The 21,710-nt window shown below is 40.4% G+C and overlaps 1 protein-coding gene across 1 annotated transcript; it reads right to left on the bottom strand.

Annotated features, from left to right (window-relative positions):
- Positions 1 to 541: 541 nt before the first annotated feature.
- deptor (DEP domain containing MTOR-interacting protein) lies at positions 542 to 21,661 on the bottom strand. The gene is made up of 10 exons (XM_077527635.1): positions 21,210 to 21,661; positions 20,993 to 21,082; positions 17,280 to 17,458; positions 16,272 to 16,395; positions 11,881 to 12,059; positions 10,645 to 10,827; positions 10,053 to 10,190; positions 9,338 to 9,408; positions 8,648 to 8,752; positions 542 to 3,011 (listed from the first exon to the last, which is right to left on the bottom strand). The coding sequence occupies exons 1-10, from the start codon at positions 21,221 to 21,223 to the stop codon at positions 2,889 to 2,891; spliced, it is 1,206 nt and encodes a 401-aa protein (XP_077383761.1). The 5' UTR covers positions 21,224 to 21,661; the 3' UTR covers positions 542 to 2,888.
- Between the last annotated feature and the right edge of the window lie 49 nt (positions 21,662 to 21,710).

Genomic DNA, 21,710 nt, shown 5'->3' with positions numbered 1-21,710 from the left:
AATAATAATAATAATAATAATAATAATAATAATGGAACACATATTCGCAAAATTTAAGGATGGACGCTATACTAAATATATTTTCCTTTTAGTACATTCTGAAAACAGTTGAGTCAGAAATATCGAATTTGGGTGATAAATCGACCGGTCCACCACTTTCTGGGTTGTTTTGTGTAAATCGATGACATTTTTTTTTTTTTATTGTTTTGTACAAAATGACTCAATATTTTAGGTTGTTTTATACAAAACTAAATAGTTTGTTTGTTCTGTTTTTTAAATTGATTTGTACAAAAATGACCTAACATTTTAGGTTTTGAATACAAAACGATTTTTTTTCTTTCTTTCTTTGAACGGATCAGTCCATTTTGGAGCAGTTTTTTTTTTTACCTATCTGTACAGTGTCCAAAGAGAATATGACAAGTTTAGCCACATCCCTTAAAATGAAGAAAATCACTCTTCTTTCAGTATGTTTTTTTTTCTTCTTTTTTTTTTTTGCTTTCTCACAGTCACATGGTAAAGAAGCAAAATTCAACAATACGTCTCAGAATGTACGGAAGAGCAAATAACTCTACCAGTGACACAGAGTACATTTATTTAACACTTAATCATCTTACCCAGTAAAATATCTGCATTTACTGTAGATACAGTTCATTCATTCAAACTGATGGAGCCAAAAAGTCACTGCTGCAATATGAATTGGTCAACAGGATATTATAGAGCCCTATTGTGAGTTAAAAGGTTTCTGTAAAACAATGACGCCACCACAGCAGGACCAGAACCTTTTGTATGCAACACGGTATCATAACGCAAAATATGTCATTAAGGCAAATTATTCATTTAAGTCGTGTGAATTTTCAGTGTCAGAAACAAAAAATATTTAGAATTTTACAGACACCGTTTTAAAACTGAAGGTTTTTATTCGGGGGAAAAAAATAGAATCAAAGCATACTATAACATATCAAATGTAATCAATGTGTTTTCATGTTGAAGATATTGTAAAACAAAAAAAAGTACCCAAATGACTTAAAAAAAAAAAAAAAAAAAAAAAAAAAGCATATTGAGACCCCTTAATTATATATAATCGCCTGATTAAACACGTTGTAGAATCTGCATGTTTACATGACTTAAATTAATTTCTTTAGAGGAAAACCAAAACAAAACAGTTCTGATAATTAGCTGTCATGTTTGGTTGAGAAATAATGAACAACTAATGAGTCCACTTGTTGGATTTGCCTGCAATTACCTTTGGAGGAGAGAAGATGCTAACGATGTCAAACAGATTGACAACAAAAACAGCTCACCTCTTAAAACTATTTTTTTTTTTTTAGTGGCCTCTATAGGCAATATCAAAAGAAAATGATGAGGATTAAGGAATGAAACTATATTGAAGGTAAAGACTCATTGGACATTTCATACACCTGACCTGAGCTAATACAAAATACAAATAAATTCTGCCGTTAATAAAATAATCATCACTTTTTGGACATTATCAGAGAGGTAAAATGATATTGTGTATGGATTGATACTTTATCCTGGCAAGTCTGGCAAACTAAAGATATTACAGTTTAATATTTAACAGTATGCTTATTATGGTGATTGTAGTCTGCAGTGAGGTAGAACGGCACCGCATCGTACTGAGATTTTTTCTAATCGTTGATGCTAATGTTTATAACGACATACACCAACAGGAAAAGCATCTTGAATTTCTTTATATGCTACGCTCGGTTACATCAAGTTCATAAAAGGATATACAATATGTATTAGGGGCTCAATTGCCATGTCACATTTGTTTTTTTTGTGTTTTTTTTTTAATGTGGGCACGACATTTTTCCGGCCATCATTACTGCAGTATGAACATATTAACGATGTAGCAACGTTCTAAACACAAAAACATGCATCTCTATCAGTTAAGTGCTTCACGTCGATAAAAGTTCTCTTGAATTTCCGATACATTCACGTGTGCATTGACCCTGTCTAACCAATGTGGATCACGGCTGTGACACATCAAAAAATCAAATAAAAAATCCACCCATTGATCTCCTTGAATGCTTTTTTCCAATTATCAAACAATTAGCAAATAAGTTGAGATTGTTTGGAGTTGCTGACTCACAGGAGTCTTGCATAATTTGATGCTTTTATTACGTCGATTTGTGAACACAAATTGTTCATCTCTACGTTTGTTTGCCATGATTGTCACTTTTGTTTTGTTTTGTTTTGTTACCGTCAAACTGGGATTTCCATTTTGTAATTTCAAACGAAAAGCATTATTAAGCAGTATGCATTTGGAAGCAACTTCTTCGCCAACAGAATGAAATGTGCTGTATTAGGTATATTTTGTGCTTTTTATTTATGGATCTTCAAAAATGTATATTAGCTGTTGATAGAAATTTCTAACAGAGCTTATTATACTGTAGTTGTAAGTGCTGATCCCAAATCAGCCTGAATAAATGTTATGCACCCTCATTGGACTAAAGCACTTCATATCTACACTGTACCTATGTTCATATAGGTATCATCGAAATCACATTGGCTGTAAATTGAATCGAGAGCGTCTGGATGCAAATGTTGGTGTGAACATGTATTTATGCCAGCAGAGGGCAGCGTTGCTCTCCCCAAAGCTGCCGTTGATTAACTGGAAATTATCGACGGAAAAGGTCACTGGAGGTGATCATTCATCTTTTCTCGATGCAACTTGGCACTCATTCGTCTCCAAATTGTCACTTTGAGATTTGGACTGTCCTTCCTGGAAATTTCAAAGCCAAGGAGAGTAGAACCCGGTCGACTTTCTCACTTATCGTGCGTGCGCTTCTTCAAGACGCAGAGAAGAAGAAGAACGGGAGAAGAGCAGACGCAAGCGTTCATTTCACGGAAAGTTCTCAAACGTGGTCTCAGATCTCCTCCATCACTTCCATGACGATGGTCCTGGGGCCAGTCAGGATCAGGTTGCTCACCGTTCTGTAGTCCTGAGCGAGCACGTTCAAGCCGTTCACTGACACCACAAACTGGCAAACCTAAAGGCAAGGGAGATTAAATAGGAATACGGACATTTTTATTTGCTTATGGATCGATATGGTTTGCTGATTATTAGTAGTCAAGGATAACCGATATTTGGAGCAGATATTCATTTTCAGCCAAGCTATTGGCATCAATTCTTCTTAAAATACAAATGCTTTTTAAAAAATGTTTTTTAAATTAAACATTAAGACGTCCTTTTCAATTTCTAACAAAATTTTGAGCTCCCAAGGTTATTAGTAGGCTATATGTCTTCAAAAGTTCAACGGAAACTTCATTCGATAGTTTTCTAGAATAAACCTGACAACTTATACTTTCACATTTCTTTGTTTTAATGGAACAAAAAAACCCAAATGGGTCAGAAGGTTACCAGAGTCAGTCACATCTCTTATAATAAAGTTAACGAAAATTTTTAATAAATAGTTGCCTGAGTAAAATGTTTTTTATTGGCAGATACTAATCATCAATATGCCCAACATCGGTGCCAATAAGTGTCCTGGCTGATTATCATTTTATACTGACATGACGCTACAAATTGCAAGAAAGGAGTACATAATAATAGATTGATAAATGAATTAATAATTAAACAAATATAATAATAATAATAAGAAGAAGAAGAAGAAGAATTCAATTGAAGTTGTGATGCCCTCCTACTGTTTGATGCAATTCTGCTTCGCATTCTGTTTGGACGGGTTGTGACTTGGGGAATTTCCCTTTTCGGGATCAATAAAGTAGAACCAACTTTCTTCCAAGCACTTTTTGCTTGTCCTTTTCTTTTTTTTTTTTTTTTTTTTTTTTTTTTTTTGAAGAGCTCAGAATTGTTCATTCGGTAGTCTTACCGATTCAACGTCTTGTCATCATTGCTCTTTTTTTTTTTTTTTTTTTTTTTTTTTTTTTTTTTCTTTTTTTTTTGTGTGTGTATGTGTGCGTGCGTTTGCGTGCGTGCGTTTGCGTGCGTGCGTTTGCGTGCGTGCGTGCGTTTGCGTGTGTGCGTTTGCGTGCGTGCGTGTGCGTGCGTGCAAATACTTATAAATTTATACTCATTCATTCACCTAAAACCTTATAAATATCCCATTACCCTTCGCCTTAACCAGGTACTTCAGAATCTTGCCAGAGTCGTGAGATTTAAATGGTCAGGAGACCAGAGAAAAGGTCAGAAAAAAAAAAGAAATAAAGAGAAAAGAAAGGTAAATCAAAGTGACATCCAGCACCGACCAAACACTTCCTGCCTTCCCCATGATTACAAAATCAAAGTCTTACGCCAACCCCGGAAGCCTCTAAATTCCAGCAAATTTAGCGAGATCTCAAGAGCCCAGAGGAAAAACTAAAGAGAGGAAGGAGGGAAGGATCGATAAGGCAGAGTGAGATCAATAGAAGCCAGTACATCCAATCCATCAAAGTGAAGTCCAGCACCAACAAGACCCCTCCTGCGTGGTTACAAAACCGGAGTCTTATGCCAACCCCAGAAACCTCAAACTTCCAATAAATTGAGATCTCAAGTGACCAGAGGAAAAACTAAAGAGAGGAAGGAGGGAAGGATAGATAAAGCAAAGTGAGATCCACAGACACCAGCACCCACTGATTCAAGGGGCTGTGGGAGGGAGAGGCAACTTCTGTTTGAGTTTCAGTAGATGCTGGTGCGATGGATCTGGCATGCATAAGGACCACCACCAAAGAAAGAAGCCGTCAACCGCGGTCCAGCAAAGCGAGCACCCCCCCCCCCCCCCCCCCCGGAATCCCCAGGCCGCGGCAGCACCAAGGCCACCCCCAAGCCACCCGAGCGGACACCGGTCGGCGAGCCGACCCAGACACCCGGAACACCCCCGCCCCAGCCCCGGCCCACACCCCCGAGCCCAAGGCCGCAGAACGAGGCCCAGCGGGCCCCCACAGCGCCCCACCGGTCCCCTTGTCCTTTTCTGACGGATTTGAGAAAGAAACATTTTTGGTGAAACAAAAGCCATCCGGCGTGTCAGGTTGGAAAAGTCGATTATGTTGCATTGAGTCGTTTCCAGCAACTCATTTTCAAAAGGGATTTTTGGGGGGTCATTACAGTAAAGAGCGACTTCATATTGGAGCCTCGGAGCCTACGGTAAATGTTGCCGTGTGTCGTTTATGATCCTCTTCCCACATCATGTCGTGAAATTGGCATTGCTGAGAAGACAAAAGTGCACGCAGACGACTGGACGGACAGCTGAGTAAACAGAGGAGCCTCAATAAGGATCATCTCGCCGAAATGAATGGGAGCTCCAAAAAAAACAAAAAAAAAACACTGAATGTGCTTCAAGTCATGCAATTTGGACTTCAACCAAAATGTTTGCGGAAAGTTTTAATAGCATCGTATCACAAACAGCTGTTGCAAAGATTGATTTTTTATTTTTTTTGGAAACAATTACAACAGCATGTTCCAACAAACACTATGACAACAAGTTTCCCCTGCCATGCATAAAGTGCTGACTCCGATTGCCCGAGGAGCGACATGATGACCACATGCGAGCTTGGCTCCGCCTTCCTCATCATCACCGAACCGCAACTGCCAACCGCCGCCAATAAAAGTAAGGCAAGCGCTTGCAACATGACGTCGCTTCTGCACTTCAGCAGGACCACGAAATCGCCCAAGTTGCCCACGTTAGCTTGTTAAAGACGTTCCGGAGAACGCGCGTCGAATGACTTTCACACATTCGGCAGCTAATTCAGTTGAATACGTTTCCTGAGGTTTCGCAATACAGCAAGCAGGAAGAGGTGACGACTGTCAACAACAACAACAACAAAGTATTGTTGTTGCAAACCTCTTCAGGATGTAAAAGGCCAAAAATACTCTTCACAATCACACCTGAAGAGATTTTCATCTTATCTGTTCGGTCTGTTCAAACTTCCTTTTCAACGTCTCATAGCAGCCCCCCCCCATCTCCACCTCCTTAATTCCGGCCTCCTCCTCCTGACTGTGGGCTTGTTACTCTTGGCGGGCTGCCAGTGGACAATGGAGGAGGTAAAAAAAAAAAAAAAAAGTCTCTCAGAGGAAGAACGAAGGAAATGTGCAGCGCAAATAATGGACGCATGCTGAGACCGTTTTTTTTCCTTCTCAGGTGATAAAATGCTTTCACAGGCTGACCTTTTACTTTGCTAAATTCTCGACAACCCCAAATACTATTTTACGAGCACATCTTTGGCGGGTTATTAATTATTAACATCACCTCTGCCAAACTACGTCTTAGCACTCCAAGTCCCAACTAAGATAAAACACCCAAACAAAAGAAAAAGGTTCCTAATATGTTTGACGTCATTTAGCAGCTAGCAAACATTCACACAAAAGACAAGTGAAAAAGTGGCGAGCAGACAATAAACGCACTTTTGCCAACTGAGGAAGAGAGGAAGGAAATGAGGGACAACCAAAGAGAGTTTAGAAATGGACCACACCAAAAAAAAAAAAGTTAAAAAAAATACACATATGTAACATTGGAGACCATTAATCTGTTATGAAAAGTAGTAAATACACAGCATGTTGCGTCCTATTTTTATTTCCATAAATTTGATATGGCCTGAATAAACTGAAAAGGTGCCTGATAAGAAAGGCAACACGATAGAAAGGCTGAAGACAGACATAAACTCTAATGTGGTTTTGTTTAGTATAGCAAACAAAGTAATTCTAGTCGAAAAAGTGTGTCGGGTAGACGTGCGACGGTCTCGTTACTGCGTGTGTGACGTGAGGTCACACGCCCGCGGCAACAACTTGCAACGTGGCCGTCCATCGGAAGATTAAGTTACTGCTAACTAATTATCCATCAATAAAATGAGTCATCTGATGTGGAGCACCAAACCAACTCCTCCTAACACAGTGGCACTGGTGTCCAAACTATGGCCCAGGGGCCATTTGCGGGCCACCATACATTTTTTTTGGGCAGCATTTTTTTCTCTCTCTCTCTCTCTCTTAGTCCTCTCCTAATATACTGTGCGGTGTCCTTAAGGCGCCTTTAAATATAATGTTTTATTATTATTATTATTATTATTTATCATCAGTAAGTACTCAAAATAATTTTTGACATGGTCAATTGGCCCTCATGCTTAAAAAAAAAAAAAAAAAGGTGGATTAGACTTGTCTACCTATGCAAAGACATAAATTCTGGATTTGTTGCAAAGCTAGCACGAAAAGGCCGGTAGGTGAGTTCCACAATATCAAAAGTGCAAAAGTTCCACCTTCAGTTAACGAGTCGTCCGTGTGGCTTGTTCCACATTCAACACGAGTTGATGACATGCGAGTTGAATTTGGCACGTGGCAGAAGGGAGATTTTGTTTTGCCGTCGTGCTCAGTTCAAATATCAACTTAGCCAAGTGGATTTTGTCTGTCTCCAAATACTTCACGTTCACTTCAGGTTCCGTCCATTTGAAAGCGGTGCAGTGAATAAGAAATTCTCTCTCCTTCCTTGCGTGCTTACACTGAAGTTGTTTGTGTGGTGAATAACGTCAACTATACAGCAGAGTCCATCTGGAATTTCCCCTTTCGGGAAACTGAATATTCATTCTTGTATTTTCACTCGTGGAGGCAGCACTTCAACAACTGATGAATTATACTTTAAAATACAGTTCATAAATAACATTCTTTTCCAAGACATATTTCCCGTGATTACTAGAATATTTTTTTGTTTAAACTGAATGAATCCCATTGCATCCTGGTGAGGTATTTATAAAAAATTAAAAAAAACGGGCCCTCTCAAAAGGTTTCATTTGAGAGTCAAATGGGTCAGTCCAAGTTCAGGCCTGTTAATATGACATTAAGATAACAACGAAAGCTTATCAGCACCCGTGAACCATCACACACATTTGCACTGCGACCAAAAGCACAAGTGGATCCCATTTCCTCTTTTTTGGTAAATACAAAATAAATAAAAAATTACATTTTCAATCCACAGTTAATCATCAATTGTCAAACTTTAAAGTGATACTTGACTTATTTAGCCCATTATAGCAATAAAAAGTTCATATTTTGTCCATAATTCATTTGATACTTTCATTATTTTTTTTACATACAATGAGTACCTTTCAAAACACATTTTGCAACTTGCTGTCGACTGAATATGACATCACAAGGGCTCAGGTAACCACCCACAGCTCACCTGTTTTCTAGGTTTGGTCACGTGACATTGACAAGCTGAGCTGTGATTGGCTACCTGGGCCCTTGTGATGTCATTTTCTGTCGACAGCAAGCTGCAAAATGTGTTTTGAAAGCTACTAATTGTACATGAAAAATAATGAAAATATGACATTTATTATAGGCAAAATATTCATGTTTGACTACCAAAAATGGATAAATAAGTTTAAACTTTCACCAACTACATGACAGCTTAACACAAGTCGTGCGTTTGCTTCTGCGAGTCGTTTTCTCCTGCCCGACCAATTCACACCACCGTCACTTGCGCAAAGCATTCCCAGCATTCCTTGCTGCCACACTGCATACACAATTTTGTGCCAGCTGTGGTGGCAGCATGACTTCCGCCAGCAGTTACTTTCGTTAGTCACTCTTTCAGTCATTTCATCACATTGTTTTTATGCTGTGAATCTTCGACACGTCCATGTAGATGAAATGACATCGTTGTTTTGATTTTTTGCTACGGTGCCTTCCATCTTTGATTCGGGTCCTTACCTTCATGCCGGCGGCTGCCGCAGGCCCCCCGGGGTCCACCGCCTGGATGTGACAGGGTTTGCTACCTCGCACGACGAAGCCCCACCCCACAGCGTCGCCTACGATCTGCGGGAAGACAACATCAAATGATCACATCATCCTTCGAATTGCGCTCACGACATTAGAAAAAACACAAAATACAGTGTAGTCAATGCATATAACTCATTCACTCGCCGCCATTTTCACATTTCGCAATCCCGTTCGCTCACGGCTGTTTTACTGGATTTGGACTGATTTTGCAAGGCCCACAGAATATTGTCTTCTATTGCTATAAAAGCATGGAACCTATCAAAATAAAGATTAAAGTCTCGTCTTTCATCAGGAAAAAAAAAAAAAAGTATGTTTCTATCTGTTTCCGTTTTGCAGCAATTAGCATTAGAAGAGAGCAAAATTTCATCAGTTTTATAACTACCATTTCTGCAACCGTTCTTTGCAGTTGAGAGGCTGCATCAAAGCCTTCTGTACGCTCAAGCATAAAAAAAAACAAAAACAAAAAAAAAGAAAACGTATAAATACGTCTTTGGGACACCTAGAACATTAAAAAAACCGTATTTACACGTTATTGGGAGCAAATGAGCTAAGTGCTGTAGTGTATACGAGTCTGCGACTCGTGACCATCGCAGTGTTCCAATGTGTGTCTTTGTGTCTTACGGTGAATGTCTTCTTTAAAAAAGGTCCTCCTGGAGTTTGCAGCTCCTCTGGACTCACGTGTCTCTTCAGAACTGTTCAAAAACACAAACATTTTCGTATGTTATTAACTGATTAAGGCCAGAGGCTGGGATAGATTTTACACACACGTTGACTTTGCATTATGTGTATGTGGTTCACCCGGGACATGTCGTCCTTCCCTTTGACAACAACTTCCTCTAACAGTACAAGACGCAAACGTGATCCCTAAACAGCAAACAATCATGTGCCTTAAAAAAAAAAATGTTGGCAAGGTTATAAAATGTCATTCACATTGGCTAAAATGTAACGAAATCTAAATATTAACTAAATCCATTTTTAGGCCGGTAATGTTTAGGTTGACTGAATGTTTCATTTCTGTGACTGGTCATTTAGTGACACGACTAAAAAAAAAATAATTGAGTGTGGAAGTGATAACATGTTTGTGCTTGTGTACAGAGGTTTACAAATCCAAAGTTTGTTATTAATCTGAACTAAGGAAAAAAATGCACAACCCCCTCAAAAACACACAAAAATAAAGTTCTGATGCTATGCTAAAGATTTCCACCTCATCCCATGATGCACATGACACAATTGGAACAAAACGTTAGCATTCATGAAATGATTTGCAATGACTCGAACTTGAAATGGTCACGTAAGACCGAAACGGCACTTGCGGCTTTTTTCCGTCATTGCTCACCAGACTTGGGGTTGCACAGGACCGGCGGGCTGCTGCTGAGTGTGGGACTGCTGCTGTAGTAACCGCTGCTGCCGCAGCTGCTGCTCATGCTGCTGCGGCGGACCCCCACCGCCATCTTGATCTCTTTCGTCGGACTCACTGGACACATCACACGCAAAGTGAGATCTAATGATAAAAATTAATGATAATAACAATTAATAATAACAACAACAACAACAATAACAATCTGCATGTGCTCCGAAATTCACCGAAATCGCATTACACTACCTGTGCCAATATTTAGACGTGTTCCCAGCAAAATGTAAAAGTTTAGTCGACTTTCAGCCACACAATTGTTCGATACGCTTCTTTTGATAGGTTCCATGTTTTTATAGCAATAGAGCACAATATTCTGTGGGCCTTGTAAAATCAGTCCAAATCCAGTCAATCTTCAGTGAAAATGGCTGGCAGTGAATTAGTTAAGAAGACTTGATTTTGCATAATTCGCTATGATGTGAATTGAATAGAATCAATTTGAATTGAATGGAAATGGAACCAATTGAGGAAATGAGAGGCGATACGCAGCCGTCGCTCGAGGCAACGTGCGTTCTACCTGAAAGAAAGCTGGTGTTGCCTCCGTCCGAGTTCTGCTTGCGCAGGCAGAAGGGGCTGTCGTGGCTCTCGGGGATGCCGCCGGCGCGCTCGTGCAGCAGCTCCATCAAACGCCGCCGCCGACGAAAGTTCATCCGGAACTGGAAGAGGAGGGGCCCGTCCGCAAAGTGATGCTTGTTTGTGACTGTTTCGAGAGAAGCCACAGCATCGTTTTAGGAAAGTGAATTACAAGTTGAAAAGAGTGTTGTTGTTTTTTTTTAAAGAGCCACGATGTGTTTTGATTGCAGTCAGATGATTGACGATGAGCAAATTATGCACAATATGGAACGGCATGCTGGGAATTGTGGCTCATCTTTGTTGTTGTAGCACATCTTAGACTCCTGATTAAATCATTCATTAAAATGTGAGTCATACAGTTCACACAAAAATGCACTTACCAAAAAAAAAAGAAAACTGAGCACTATGAGACGACGTCATGTGTCGTCATATGAAAATGCTGATCGACCTCGTGTTAACTTCCTCGTGCTGCTTTTGGCGCAGTTTCCTCAACCTGACTTGTCTCGTCACCTCTGTATGAATGTCACAATTTAACTCTTTTACTGCCACACGTTATCAAAAAACAACAACTTTGATATGACAAAGGCTTTGATCATTCACAAAAAGAGATACAAATGCTTCCATCTGCTGGCCATAGTTAGTGTGTGTCTTTGATTCCACAACCCATTGACCAGGCAGCACTGCACTTAGACGTTGCACTGAGAAAAAATAAATCAATACAAAACTTAGTTGACGTCATTTAACGTTTATGGCGGCATACGTTGTGATTTTACTGATCGTTATTAAACGTTTTTGGCAGTCAAAGAGTTAAAGAAGGGAGTTGAAATATCCCAAAAAAAAAGCTGCAGCGTGTGCCAAGGATGTATCAGAGCACATTCCAAGATCTTGGAGACGCTCGATTACGGAGAAACACACAAGACAACGAGTTCTTTGTCTGCTTTCTCTTCGTTCGCTCTGAAAACTACTCACACGTAAAATATTGAGGACGATAATGTCTCATAAAGAGATGTGGAAAATTAGTGAGACGAAGAGTAAATTAAACGAGTAAATTAAAAGAAATGATGAACGACGAGGTGAATTTCTAAAAGTGGCCTGATTTTACGAAACATTTCCAAAAAAAAAAAAAAGTTAAAATCCAACAAATTGATAATTGCCAATGGCGCCCTCCCCGAGTCCTCACCATGCTGGATGATGCCGTGTTCAAGCAGGCGCCGGCCCAGTTGCTCCGCCTCCTCCCTGGTGGCCATCTCCCCTTCCTGCAGGAGCCAATCAATGAACTCGGAAGCGACCAGCGTCCGCTCGAAGTTCCCGCCTTCCTCCTCCCGGCTCTCAATGATGCTGTTCTCCGTGTTCATCAACCTGGACAGCGGAAACCAACTTTAGTTTTTCATTTCAGGACAATCGACACCGTGATGATCATTTGGCGTGACATGAAAACTGCATTAATAATCCTCAATCGATTGAAAAGTGTTTTCATTTGTGTTTGGGATTCTGTGAGCTTATTTACAGTAGTAGTCAGTAATGAAAGAAAAAACGGTGTATAAAGATTTCAACCTTCCAAAGCAGCAGCTCAGACACATTCCCGACTTTACAATCCGAATGAGCGGAGACATTGAGGAATTTAAAACTTGAATTTCTTGAAGCTCGCAAAGCTTTTGAGCCGCTGGGAATAATAACAATTATTATGCGCAGGAGCTTGCAATGAATGCATATGATTAATACATTCATTATAAATATAGAATTAGAATAAAACAAAATAAAATATTTTCTAAATACATTCAAAAGTAAAAATAAATAAATAATAATAATAATAATGTAAAATATCTCATGCATATACTGGTACATAAATACAAATACAAAAAAATAAATAAAACACTTTTTGTTTTTGATAATATTGATAGTAAAATCTTCATAATGTAAAAAGTTCAAAACTTACCATGCACAACATTAGTTATCAAATCAAATCAAACTATTTTATAGCACCTTTCATACATTCAAATGCAACTGAAAGTGCTGAAACAAATAAAACATCCATAAGAAAAAGAAAAAGAAAAAGAAAAAGCCATCCCTCCCTCCCATATCCCAACATGGCGGGGCACAGAAGAACCCTGTGAGGAAAGGCACCCAAGACAGTTATGTACTGTATATATGCTTTGGTAAATTGGCTTTGACAGTTTTAAGATGATTGAAAACTTGAATATTCATATTTTGTCTCTTGTACACAGCCAATTTCATAGAGTAAATTTTACTCTGAAAAGACTTTATTCAGTCCCAAAATGTCAAATTTTCCCGACAAAATTTGAAAGTGAAATATTGTTGAAATTATGTCTTGAAATGATGTAGGACAGATGTCAACTCCAGCAAACAACCACAATAGGCAAAAAAAAAAAAGCCCAACACAATTCTATAGTCTGTAACAAAACCTCGAAGTGGATGTCTGCAATGAGCCACACGTTGGTAACAAAAAGAAACAAGTACGCGCACGGGGGGGGGGGCAGAACTGCTGACTGACCCTGCGCCAAAAAACAGCCGTCAGTCAGTCAACGACTGTCACCAAGTCAGCGAGGCAAAAGAAGCACGAAGACACACGTCGTGTTGAGTCACTTTCAACCAGGACGCGTCCGCACATGCACGTCACGAGTGGAAAACGCAACGTTTCTCTTCTGTTTGGTCTTCAGCCATCACACACTGAAACGGTCGACTTTACATCATCCCACAGCTGAATATTAACAAATATTTACTGTCATTCTGACTAGATTAGAGCTCAACTATGACATGTTCTGTGTATGGGATACACCCAAAGATAGGCGGCCATTAAAAGAAGTATGATTTATGGTAGTTCAGTAGGCGACGGATGGATTGACTTGTACTGGATACATGAAAGTGCATGTAGGTCAATTGTGGACAGAACATGGCAGTAACTGATAAGGATGTTAACGATATCGAAACATCACGATACAATATCACGATATGAAGGTCACGATATGATAATATTGTATAAAAAAAAAAAAGAGCTCATACTGAAAAAAAAAAAAATCACAATATTGTGCTTTTGCACATAACAGCAATGCATATAAACCACCTACAATCTCTAATAACAATACTGAGGCACACATTGATGGCTTCACAAGCAAATTCGGTTCCCCTTCATCTGACAATTTGCATCGATTTTAAACATAGAAGGCCAAAACATCACTCATGAAAATTAAATTGTACTAATAAACTAGCCACGAGAGGGTGCTAGAACTGCACAAATGGAAATCAACCTGACTTTTTTTTTTTGTGTTCTCTTTAAATATTGTGAACATGACGACGACGATATTGTGGCAGTTTTAAAATCGCAATATCACGATATTGCCCTGATCGTTACAACCCTAGTAACTGCTAACGACTTAGCATATGCAAGCTAGCTCCAAATCTGATTTTGCTCTCTCTTGAGGAGCTTGCCACGAACTGTTTCCACAATCCTGATGGATGAAATTAAACAAAATGACGCACGCGTACGTACATTCTGAGGAAAAATAAATTAGGAGCACTTTCTGTCTGCATTATCCTCTCAGAGGGGTTCATTAAATCAACATTTTTATCCTGAGCTCAAGTGTCAAAACAAGTCGCAGCGGTGCATTTAAGGAGGCTTTGTAAAGTCGACACGTGAATTGTTGAAGTCATACTGTGATGGAGGAGGACTTTTAGCAGGAGAGGCTCAACAGGCGTGTACAAATTGTGGACGAAATGTTCCGTGAAAGGTGACTTTGTACACGGTCGTCGTTCGGCCAGCTTAAGATGTTAAGTCAACAGCTTGTGTTAGCTCAACGAGGGGAACGCGAGCAGTCTCACCAACAGCACCGGAGGTGTTACGCAAGTCAGAAAGTATGCATCGAATATAGGTTGGGATTATTCAAAGTCAAGTCGTGACCTGAATATTTACTCGGCATTATTCCATTTCAGCAAATAACACGGTTGCAATGAGAACTGAGAATGTGCTCTGTGGACCTTCTACTTAAACCTTAAGGGGACATACTGAAAACTGATTATTTTAACTCATTTACTCCCAATAACGTATGAATACGTTTTTTTTAATGCTCTAAGTGTCCCAAAGACGTATTATACTTTTTTTTTTTTGCTAGAGCATACAGAAGGCTTTGATGCAGCCTCTCAACTGCAAAGAACGGTTGCAGAAATGGTAGCTATTACATAAACGGCCATCAGGTGGCAGCAGAGCAAAGGAGATCAACCAGGGCCATCTAGAAAAAAAGCTCAATTACTTACAATTTTAAATAGATTTGTGAAAACTGATGAAACTTAGCTCTCTTCTAATGCTAATTGCTGCAAAACGGAAACAGATAGAAACATACTTTTTTTTTCCTGATGAAAGAAGAGACTTTAATCTTTCTTTTGATAGGTTCCGTGCTTTTATAGCAATTGAACACAATATTCTGTGGGCCTTGCAAAATCAGTCAAAATCCAGTAAAACAGCCGGGAGCGAACGGGATTGCGAAATGTGAAAATGGCGGCCAGTGAATGAGTTAAATATGAATTTAAAAAGCCTAAAAATATTTTGTTATCAGCCTATTTCTGAAAAAATGTACCTGTGAGAAAGTTGAACTAAATGAATGACAATTTGATTAATTCGTCAGCAATGACAAAATTAACGGTTCACCCGAAAAGACTATTTTTCATTGACTGATGAGTGAACTCAATTTAAAGGCAGCCAAGTAAACCTGATACTAATTTGATGCTCCTGATACTAATTTGGGTCGGAAAAACAAACAAAACTAAGCTGGCATAAAAAACTCTGAAGACAACTCGTGCGCGTCTGTCAATGTTTGCGCGTCCTGCTCTCGATTACGTAAAGCTTTGAGGGCGGAGACGACAGATGTCTTTGCTTGGACTCTTATGCAACTGGTGTGTGCGCATTTGTTTGTGCGTTGTCTAGAAACAGCAAAAGTGGGATTTTGTTTAGAGTGGCGCGAGTGTTAAGAGAGATACAGAAGAGGAGGCACCGGCGCCGGTTAAGATGGGAGTTGATACAACTGCTGCAGCCAAACTCGTGCAAAACATCACGGGCAAAAAAAAAAAAAAAGAGGAAGACAAACAAAACAGTTCCATTAGTGATGTTCTGCCCTGTGCCGATTGGACAAATGCTCTTAATTGAACTTCAATTACCGCATGTTCCACCACTGCCTGAAAGGCTTTTATAATAATTGAGCTCGACTCAACGTCAGAAGAATTATGGCTTAGGAAAACAACGTTTAATGTATTAACACATTCACTGCCAGCCCAGCAAAAATGCATTATTTGACGTCTTTTTCCGTCAATGGCAGTCAATGAGGTAAGATGAGATGTAACCAAAATTGACGGATTTTTAAGCATAATTTGCCTTAAAAAAAAGAAAAAAGGAAAAAAGGATGCTGCAATATAATCACAAAATATATTGGCACATTGTGTTGAACACATTCACTGCCAGCCCAGCAAAAATGCATTATTTGACGTCTTTTTCCGTCAATGGCAGTCAATGAGTTAAGAGTGAGGAGGAAGCCTGAAAGCGCCGCGTGTGCATGAGCTACATACTTCTCATAGATCCGCTGCCCCCTCAGGAAGACTTTGGCTTCATTATCCAACGGAAAGGTGCCGTCGTCCTTCCGGAAGCGGTAGAACAACTTCATGTCTTTGAACTCGCGGTGCTCGTCGCACACTGAAAATGCGCAAACAGCACAAAGTTTAGTTTGAAAGCCGACTTTAAAAATCTCTTGTAGGAAAAAAACAAACAAAAACGTGGCACAAAGATACCAGTGCAAACTCTAGAGGTAGAACATATTTCTTTCTGGGACGTTGACCTACATACAGTGCCTCTATTTAAAAAAAAAAAAAAAGTAAAAAAAAAAAAAAAGTAAAAAAAAAAAAAAAAAAAAAAAAAAAAAAAAGTAAAAACAAAAAAAAAAAAAAGTAAAAAAAAAAAAAAAAAAAGCAAAAAAAAAATTAAATAAAAAAAGAATTACTGCAGGATGCAGTTACTGCTGGTTGCTCATCGGTCACATTTGAGGATACAGTGCTAAAAATGTCAACATGGTGGGTCCAAAAGAGGCTAGCAGCTTTTTGTGTTGAGTGAACAGAAGTTTTTTTTCAGATTTTAATATGGCACGCTGGCTTCTTTTTCCCAAATTCTAAATTTAGTGTGGCACGATTATTGCCCGTGGAAAGTTTTAGGGCAGAGTTGACAGGAGTTGGACAGGTTTGAGATGTTTCCGCCCACTAGCGCACGTCACCTGATTCATATAATCAGCATGCCTGATAACATCCTGATCTTTAGTATCAGGTGTGCTGGTAGGCGGAAACATCGAAAAGCTGCAAGATGCCAGGCAGGCCTCGACGACCGCGATTGGTGAATCCGGTTTTTGGGTGTTCTTGTTATGTTTGCAAAAAGTACAATGCAACTCGTTTCTAGAACGTCTCGCTGTCTTTATCCTGTTCAAACGAATTGGGGGAGTGAGATGGGGAAAGAGAGAAAAAAAGAAAGAAAGAAAGAAAGAAAGAAAGAAAGACAGAAAGAGCGAAAGAAAGAAAAGAGTGCAGCCTGACCATGGTGGATGATGCTCTGATCCAGAAGCTTCTGCATGATCTTGATGGCGGTTTCCCGCTCGGACGCCTCCTTGTGTTCGATCAGCCAATCAACGAGCTCTTTGCCCACAAAGCAGTTTGGGTACGTTCGCAAGTGATGACGTCGATCCTTGATGACCTTCCCTTCGTGGAGACGCAACCTGGAAGGCGACATGAGCTTTTATAGAACAAATGTTGCTTTCTAATCGGAGCCATTTTTGATTATTTAGCAATTGGCTGGTTTTAACACACTCCATTCAAGTCATTAATGCCCCAAATAAAAGACTCAATAAGCTAAACCAGTCATTTCGACATTGTGGTTTTCAAGAGTACTTCTTATACGAGCGCTTCTCCAGTCCGCGTTCCCACGCCCAACGTGACCCCGCCAATTTGCAAGGAGAGCTGCTGCATGATATGCCCGCAGTGTGCTTCATATACGAAGGAAAGCGCTTTCCGTCTCCTTCCTTGTGTTGCCGAGTAACAAAATGGGCCTTCTGAAGACGCTCCATTACATAAGAGCGCTCGCAAATGCCGGATAGTTTGGCGCTCGCCAACCTTCACAGCTAATGTATAAGGAGGAGAAAACCAACAAGTGGTCCTCGGGCCAAATTTGGCCCACAATGGAATTCAAAACGACTTTGCAATTTTCTAATCACAGACTGCAATTTGGAGAAAAACAAAATACTTCATTTCATCTGTCAGCTGGTAGCCTAAGCCAGCCTTTATTTTAATATAGTGTCGAGATAAATTTGGTACTTAAAAGAGGGATTCAACACCACCCGCCCACCAAAAAAAGAACAAAAAAATGACTTGTTTACACAGCCCACTACCGGTAGTCTAAATATGGTATTCTGGTTAATATTGTGTTAGTGGAACGAGTTGAGCAGCAAAATCCAGCCCTTTTTATCCATCTCAGGGGGCGGCCATTTTGTCACTTGCTGTCGACTGAAGATGATCATTTTGCTCAGATCTCAGGTAACAACCAATCACAACTCAGCTCCAAAAAAACAGGTGAGCTGTGATTGGTCCATGCGCGAGCCTTTAGCAATATTGATGTCATCTTCAGTTGACAGCAAGTGGCAAAATGGCCGCCCCCCGAAGACGGGTAAAAAAGCGGCTGGATTTTGCTTCATAACTCATATTCCACAAATGTAATATTCATCAGAATGTCATGTTTACACTAGTGAGGTCACATATATTATTGTCAAGAAATGTTTAATGTTGACTTCCCCTTTAGTGCAGTCCAGATGTTTACAGTGAAAAGTTTAGGTGATGAAGCTACGTTTTTGTTAGCATCATTGTTGTATTCTGATTCACAGAATGATTTACTGACGTTATGCCACACTTTTTTTGGTAGAATTTTGGGTGGATGTTGTGATTCGTGAACGCTAAAAAGACTGCAAGTCAAAATGTTCAGTAACTTCAGTAAGTTACCAACTCTACTGTAGTTGAAGTAAATTAAATGTTTTCAAACGAGTGGGCCAAGCAGCATTTTTTGGAGTTAGCAGCGTAACAGCTAACCAGTGAACAAAAGGACACAATATACACTAGCTGAACGGGCAATCATGCCTGTCATCAATTGGTCTTAGCCGCAATATCGTGAGCAAACTTGGTGCTGCCATTTGGGCCGTGGAAGCTTTAAAAAGTTATGTTGACGAGGTCATTAAGTTGCTTGTCGCTGGTAAAGTGGTTGGCCAGAAGCTAGCAAGAAGCTAGAAGCTAGACTAGCAGAAGCTAGTTTTACGTCACACCAAAAATAAATAAATACTCAAAGTGGTAAACTATCACGTCACAAAATCGCCAACATTTAAACACTGTTATGTTATGTAACACTGTTTCAAAGCAGGGAGTGGAGGTCAACAAAAGGAGTGCGTCAATCATTACACTGCGTGCTTTTCCAAACTCCCACGCTAACGATGATAAGGCACAAAAGTACAGTTTTCACTTAGCAGTAGTTTGGCTCAGTCGGTACAGTACAAAATTTTGTACATTTTCATTGTGAAAAAGTGGAAGAGCCCCTTTTATATACTGTACTTTCTTTGCCTTAGTTCTGAATCCTGCAGTACTTTACTCCACAGCATCCACTTTCAACCCCACTAAATTACGGTTCATCAGTCGAAATCCGTCCATCCGTTTTCTATAGCACTCCATTTCAGGTCATGGGCATGCTGCAGCCTATCCCCAGCTGACGTGGGATGAAACTCGGGTTACACCCAGGCAACTACAGGTCATAAACAAAACAAAGATGAAGACCTACATGCAATTTAGATTCTTCAAAACTTATTGTGTAAGTTTTTGGAATGTGGGAGGAAGCAGGACTACCCTGCAATAGCTCCGGAGCCAGAACCACTTGACTGCGAGGCAGACATGCTAACCAACCACAGAAAACCGTATCCACACTTTCGTCACCACCACAGTAGAATTATTTTTATTTTTTTATTGTACCGCAACAAAAATCCTTACTAAACTATGCGTATAAAACTGCACAACATTCCAGAGACCACATTGTACTGCTTCTCCATAACCTTCACTGCAATGATCTCAGTCCCTCCCAAATTTGTTGATAAACATCTTTGACTAATGACTACTCTCTCTTAGTCGGACACTTTCCACTTCAGAACAGCAGAAACTTGGGATCACCAACAGGCCAACCCACACTGACCCCGGTCACATGGCCAGCCAGCCGGGCCCCGGACACGGACACGGACACGCACGGCATACAAAGACACACAACTGGTGCTTGGTGACAGCACACTGGAAACTTTGTGCTGACGCAAGCCATTACTCTCGCGTGGCGATGAATGTTAGCGTTGTCACGGTAAATAAAACAAATTGGGAGAACAATTCGGTTGTATTTCATTGGGGGAGGGCGGGAGGCGGGCGGGGTGAAATTCCAGACATCGGTGCCATGCTTTGCACTTTGAGACACGATTGCTGGATTCATAGACCAACATTAACAACAATTAAATGGCCACAGCAGCAATATTTACACATCTATAACTCACACTTGTCGTGCACCGGAAGCGGCGTGAATATATTTCAAAATAAGAGCGCTAACAAGAAATGTAGTTTAGCGTTAGCCGCCTTCATCTTGCGAGTTTAACATTTGGAAAATCTGTTCTTGTTAAGCGTAAAAGTTATCCAATATTATGCATACTTGTCTATTGGTCCCTTTTTGTCCTTTTGCCAATACTCGTTCAAAAAAAAACACTGATCGTGATATTGTAAACACATTCAAACTGATTTTCAATCAAATACAAGAGGGAATGGTAAACTATTTGAGGTATACTAATATGGGTCAAACTATAAATCTTCATTCTTCTGAGCCCTGAAACTTTAATTGCAGATTCTGAAATGTCTCTAAGTCCATTTTGATTTGTGTGGGGGGAAAAAAAGTGCAGAACAGAACCTACGGAGCTCTTTTCAAATGTACGGAGCAAAAGTAAGCTTTCATGCCAAAAAAAAACCCAAAAACCTCAACTAAAGTACAAACGCCTGAAAAATCGATGTAAATATTTGTTGTACTTTATTACTTCCCGCCAGCGGATATTATAGGAACAAAAGGAATTAAATGTACCGGCCGGTGAATTGCGCCTGTGGCGAGTCCAAAATGGGTCCATCATGTTGCATGATATCACCTGCATTTGATCCATTTGAAATGATGGATAACTGGTTTGAAGAGAAGCCCGATTTACCTGAGCTGCTCCCCGGTGACGAGCACCTCCGCCAGCCGCTCCAACTCCGCAGCCTTCTTTTGCATGCTGTTGGCGATCCCGTCCGTCTCTCTGCCAACGCGGATAATATAAGAAGAACATCGGCGGTGCATTTCGCATTGACGAGTGCAAGTACCATCAATTTAACAAAGCGCTGATGTCATCATTCTATCAGGCAGCATTTGCATGATTCACTCACCTTTCGAAAACCATGGAGAGCGATGTTATTGATCAGCGATCCTCGTTAAAAACAAAACGAAAACCAGATTCGGCGTGCGCGACGTTACTCGCTCCCAGGAAGTGCGCGCGACGCAATGCGAGTCACAAGCGGCGTGAAGGACGCTCCATCAGCTGCGGACTTTGCCTGGACAACCTCCAAACGTGTGCACGCGCTCATTCATAGCAACGTGCACGCCGCCCTGCAAGGCCCCCGCGTCCTTGTTGTCTTCTGTCAACAAGCTCCCTCAGTCTTCAGCTTACTTCGTGTTCAACGTGTACATGCAACCGGCCTTGTGTATCCATCCAGGATCCAGCTCGCCTTCGGTGCTGTCCAAACTACACACACACACGAGCGTAATCACACAGGATGCTCGGCGCACGTTTTCCTTCCCATGCACACTCCCGCATGGGGGAGGATCAACATGACGTCACGTGGGAGTTGACCGCGAGGGCGGTGTTACACAAGCGCGTGGGTACGCTC

Source organism: Festucalex cinctus, chromosome 7 (assembly GCF_051991245.1).
Source record: "Festucalex cinctus isolate MCC-2025b chromosome 7, RoL_Fcin_1.0, whole genome shotgun sequence".
NCBI classification, from domain to species: domain Eukaryota; kingdom Metazoa; phylum Chordata; class Actinopteri; order Syngnathiformes; family Syngnathidae; genus Festucalex; species Festucalex cinctus.
Note: the sequence above shows the minus strand (reverse complement) of the source record. Positions and strands in the feature narration are given on the sequence as shown.

What these genes read in the sequence shown, in the direction of transcription:
- deptor (XM_077527635.1), bottom strand. An exon ending in TCAGAGCATCATCCACCATG is followed by an intron (nt 16,396 to 17,279) that starts GTCAGGCTGCAC and finishes GCGCATTTTCAG; the next exon opens with TGTGCGACGAGCACCGCGAG. An exon ending in ACACGGCATCATCCAGCATG is followed by an intron (nt 10,828 to 11,880) that starts GTGAGGACTCGG and finishes CTCTCGAAACAG; the next exon opens with TCACAAACAAGCATCACTTT.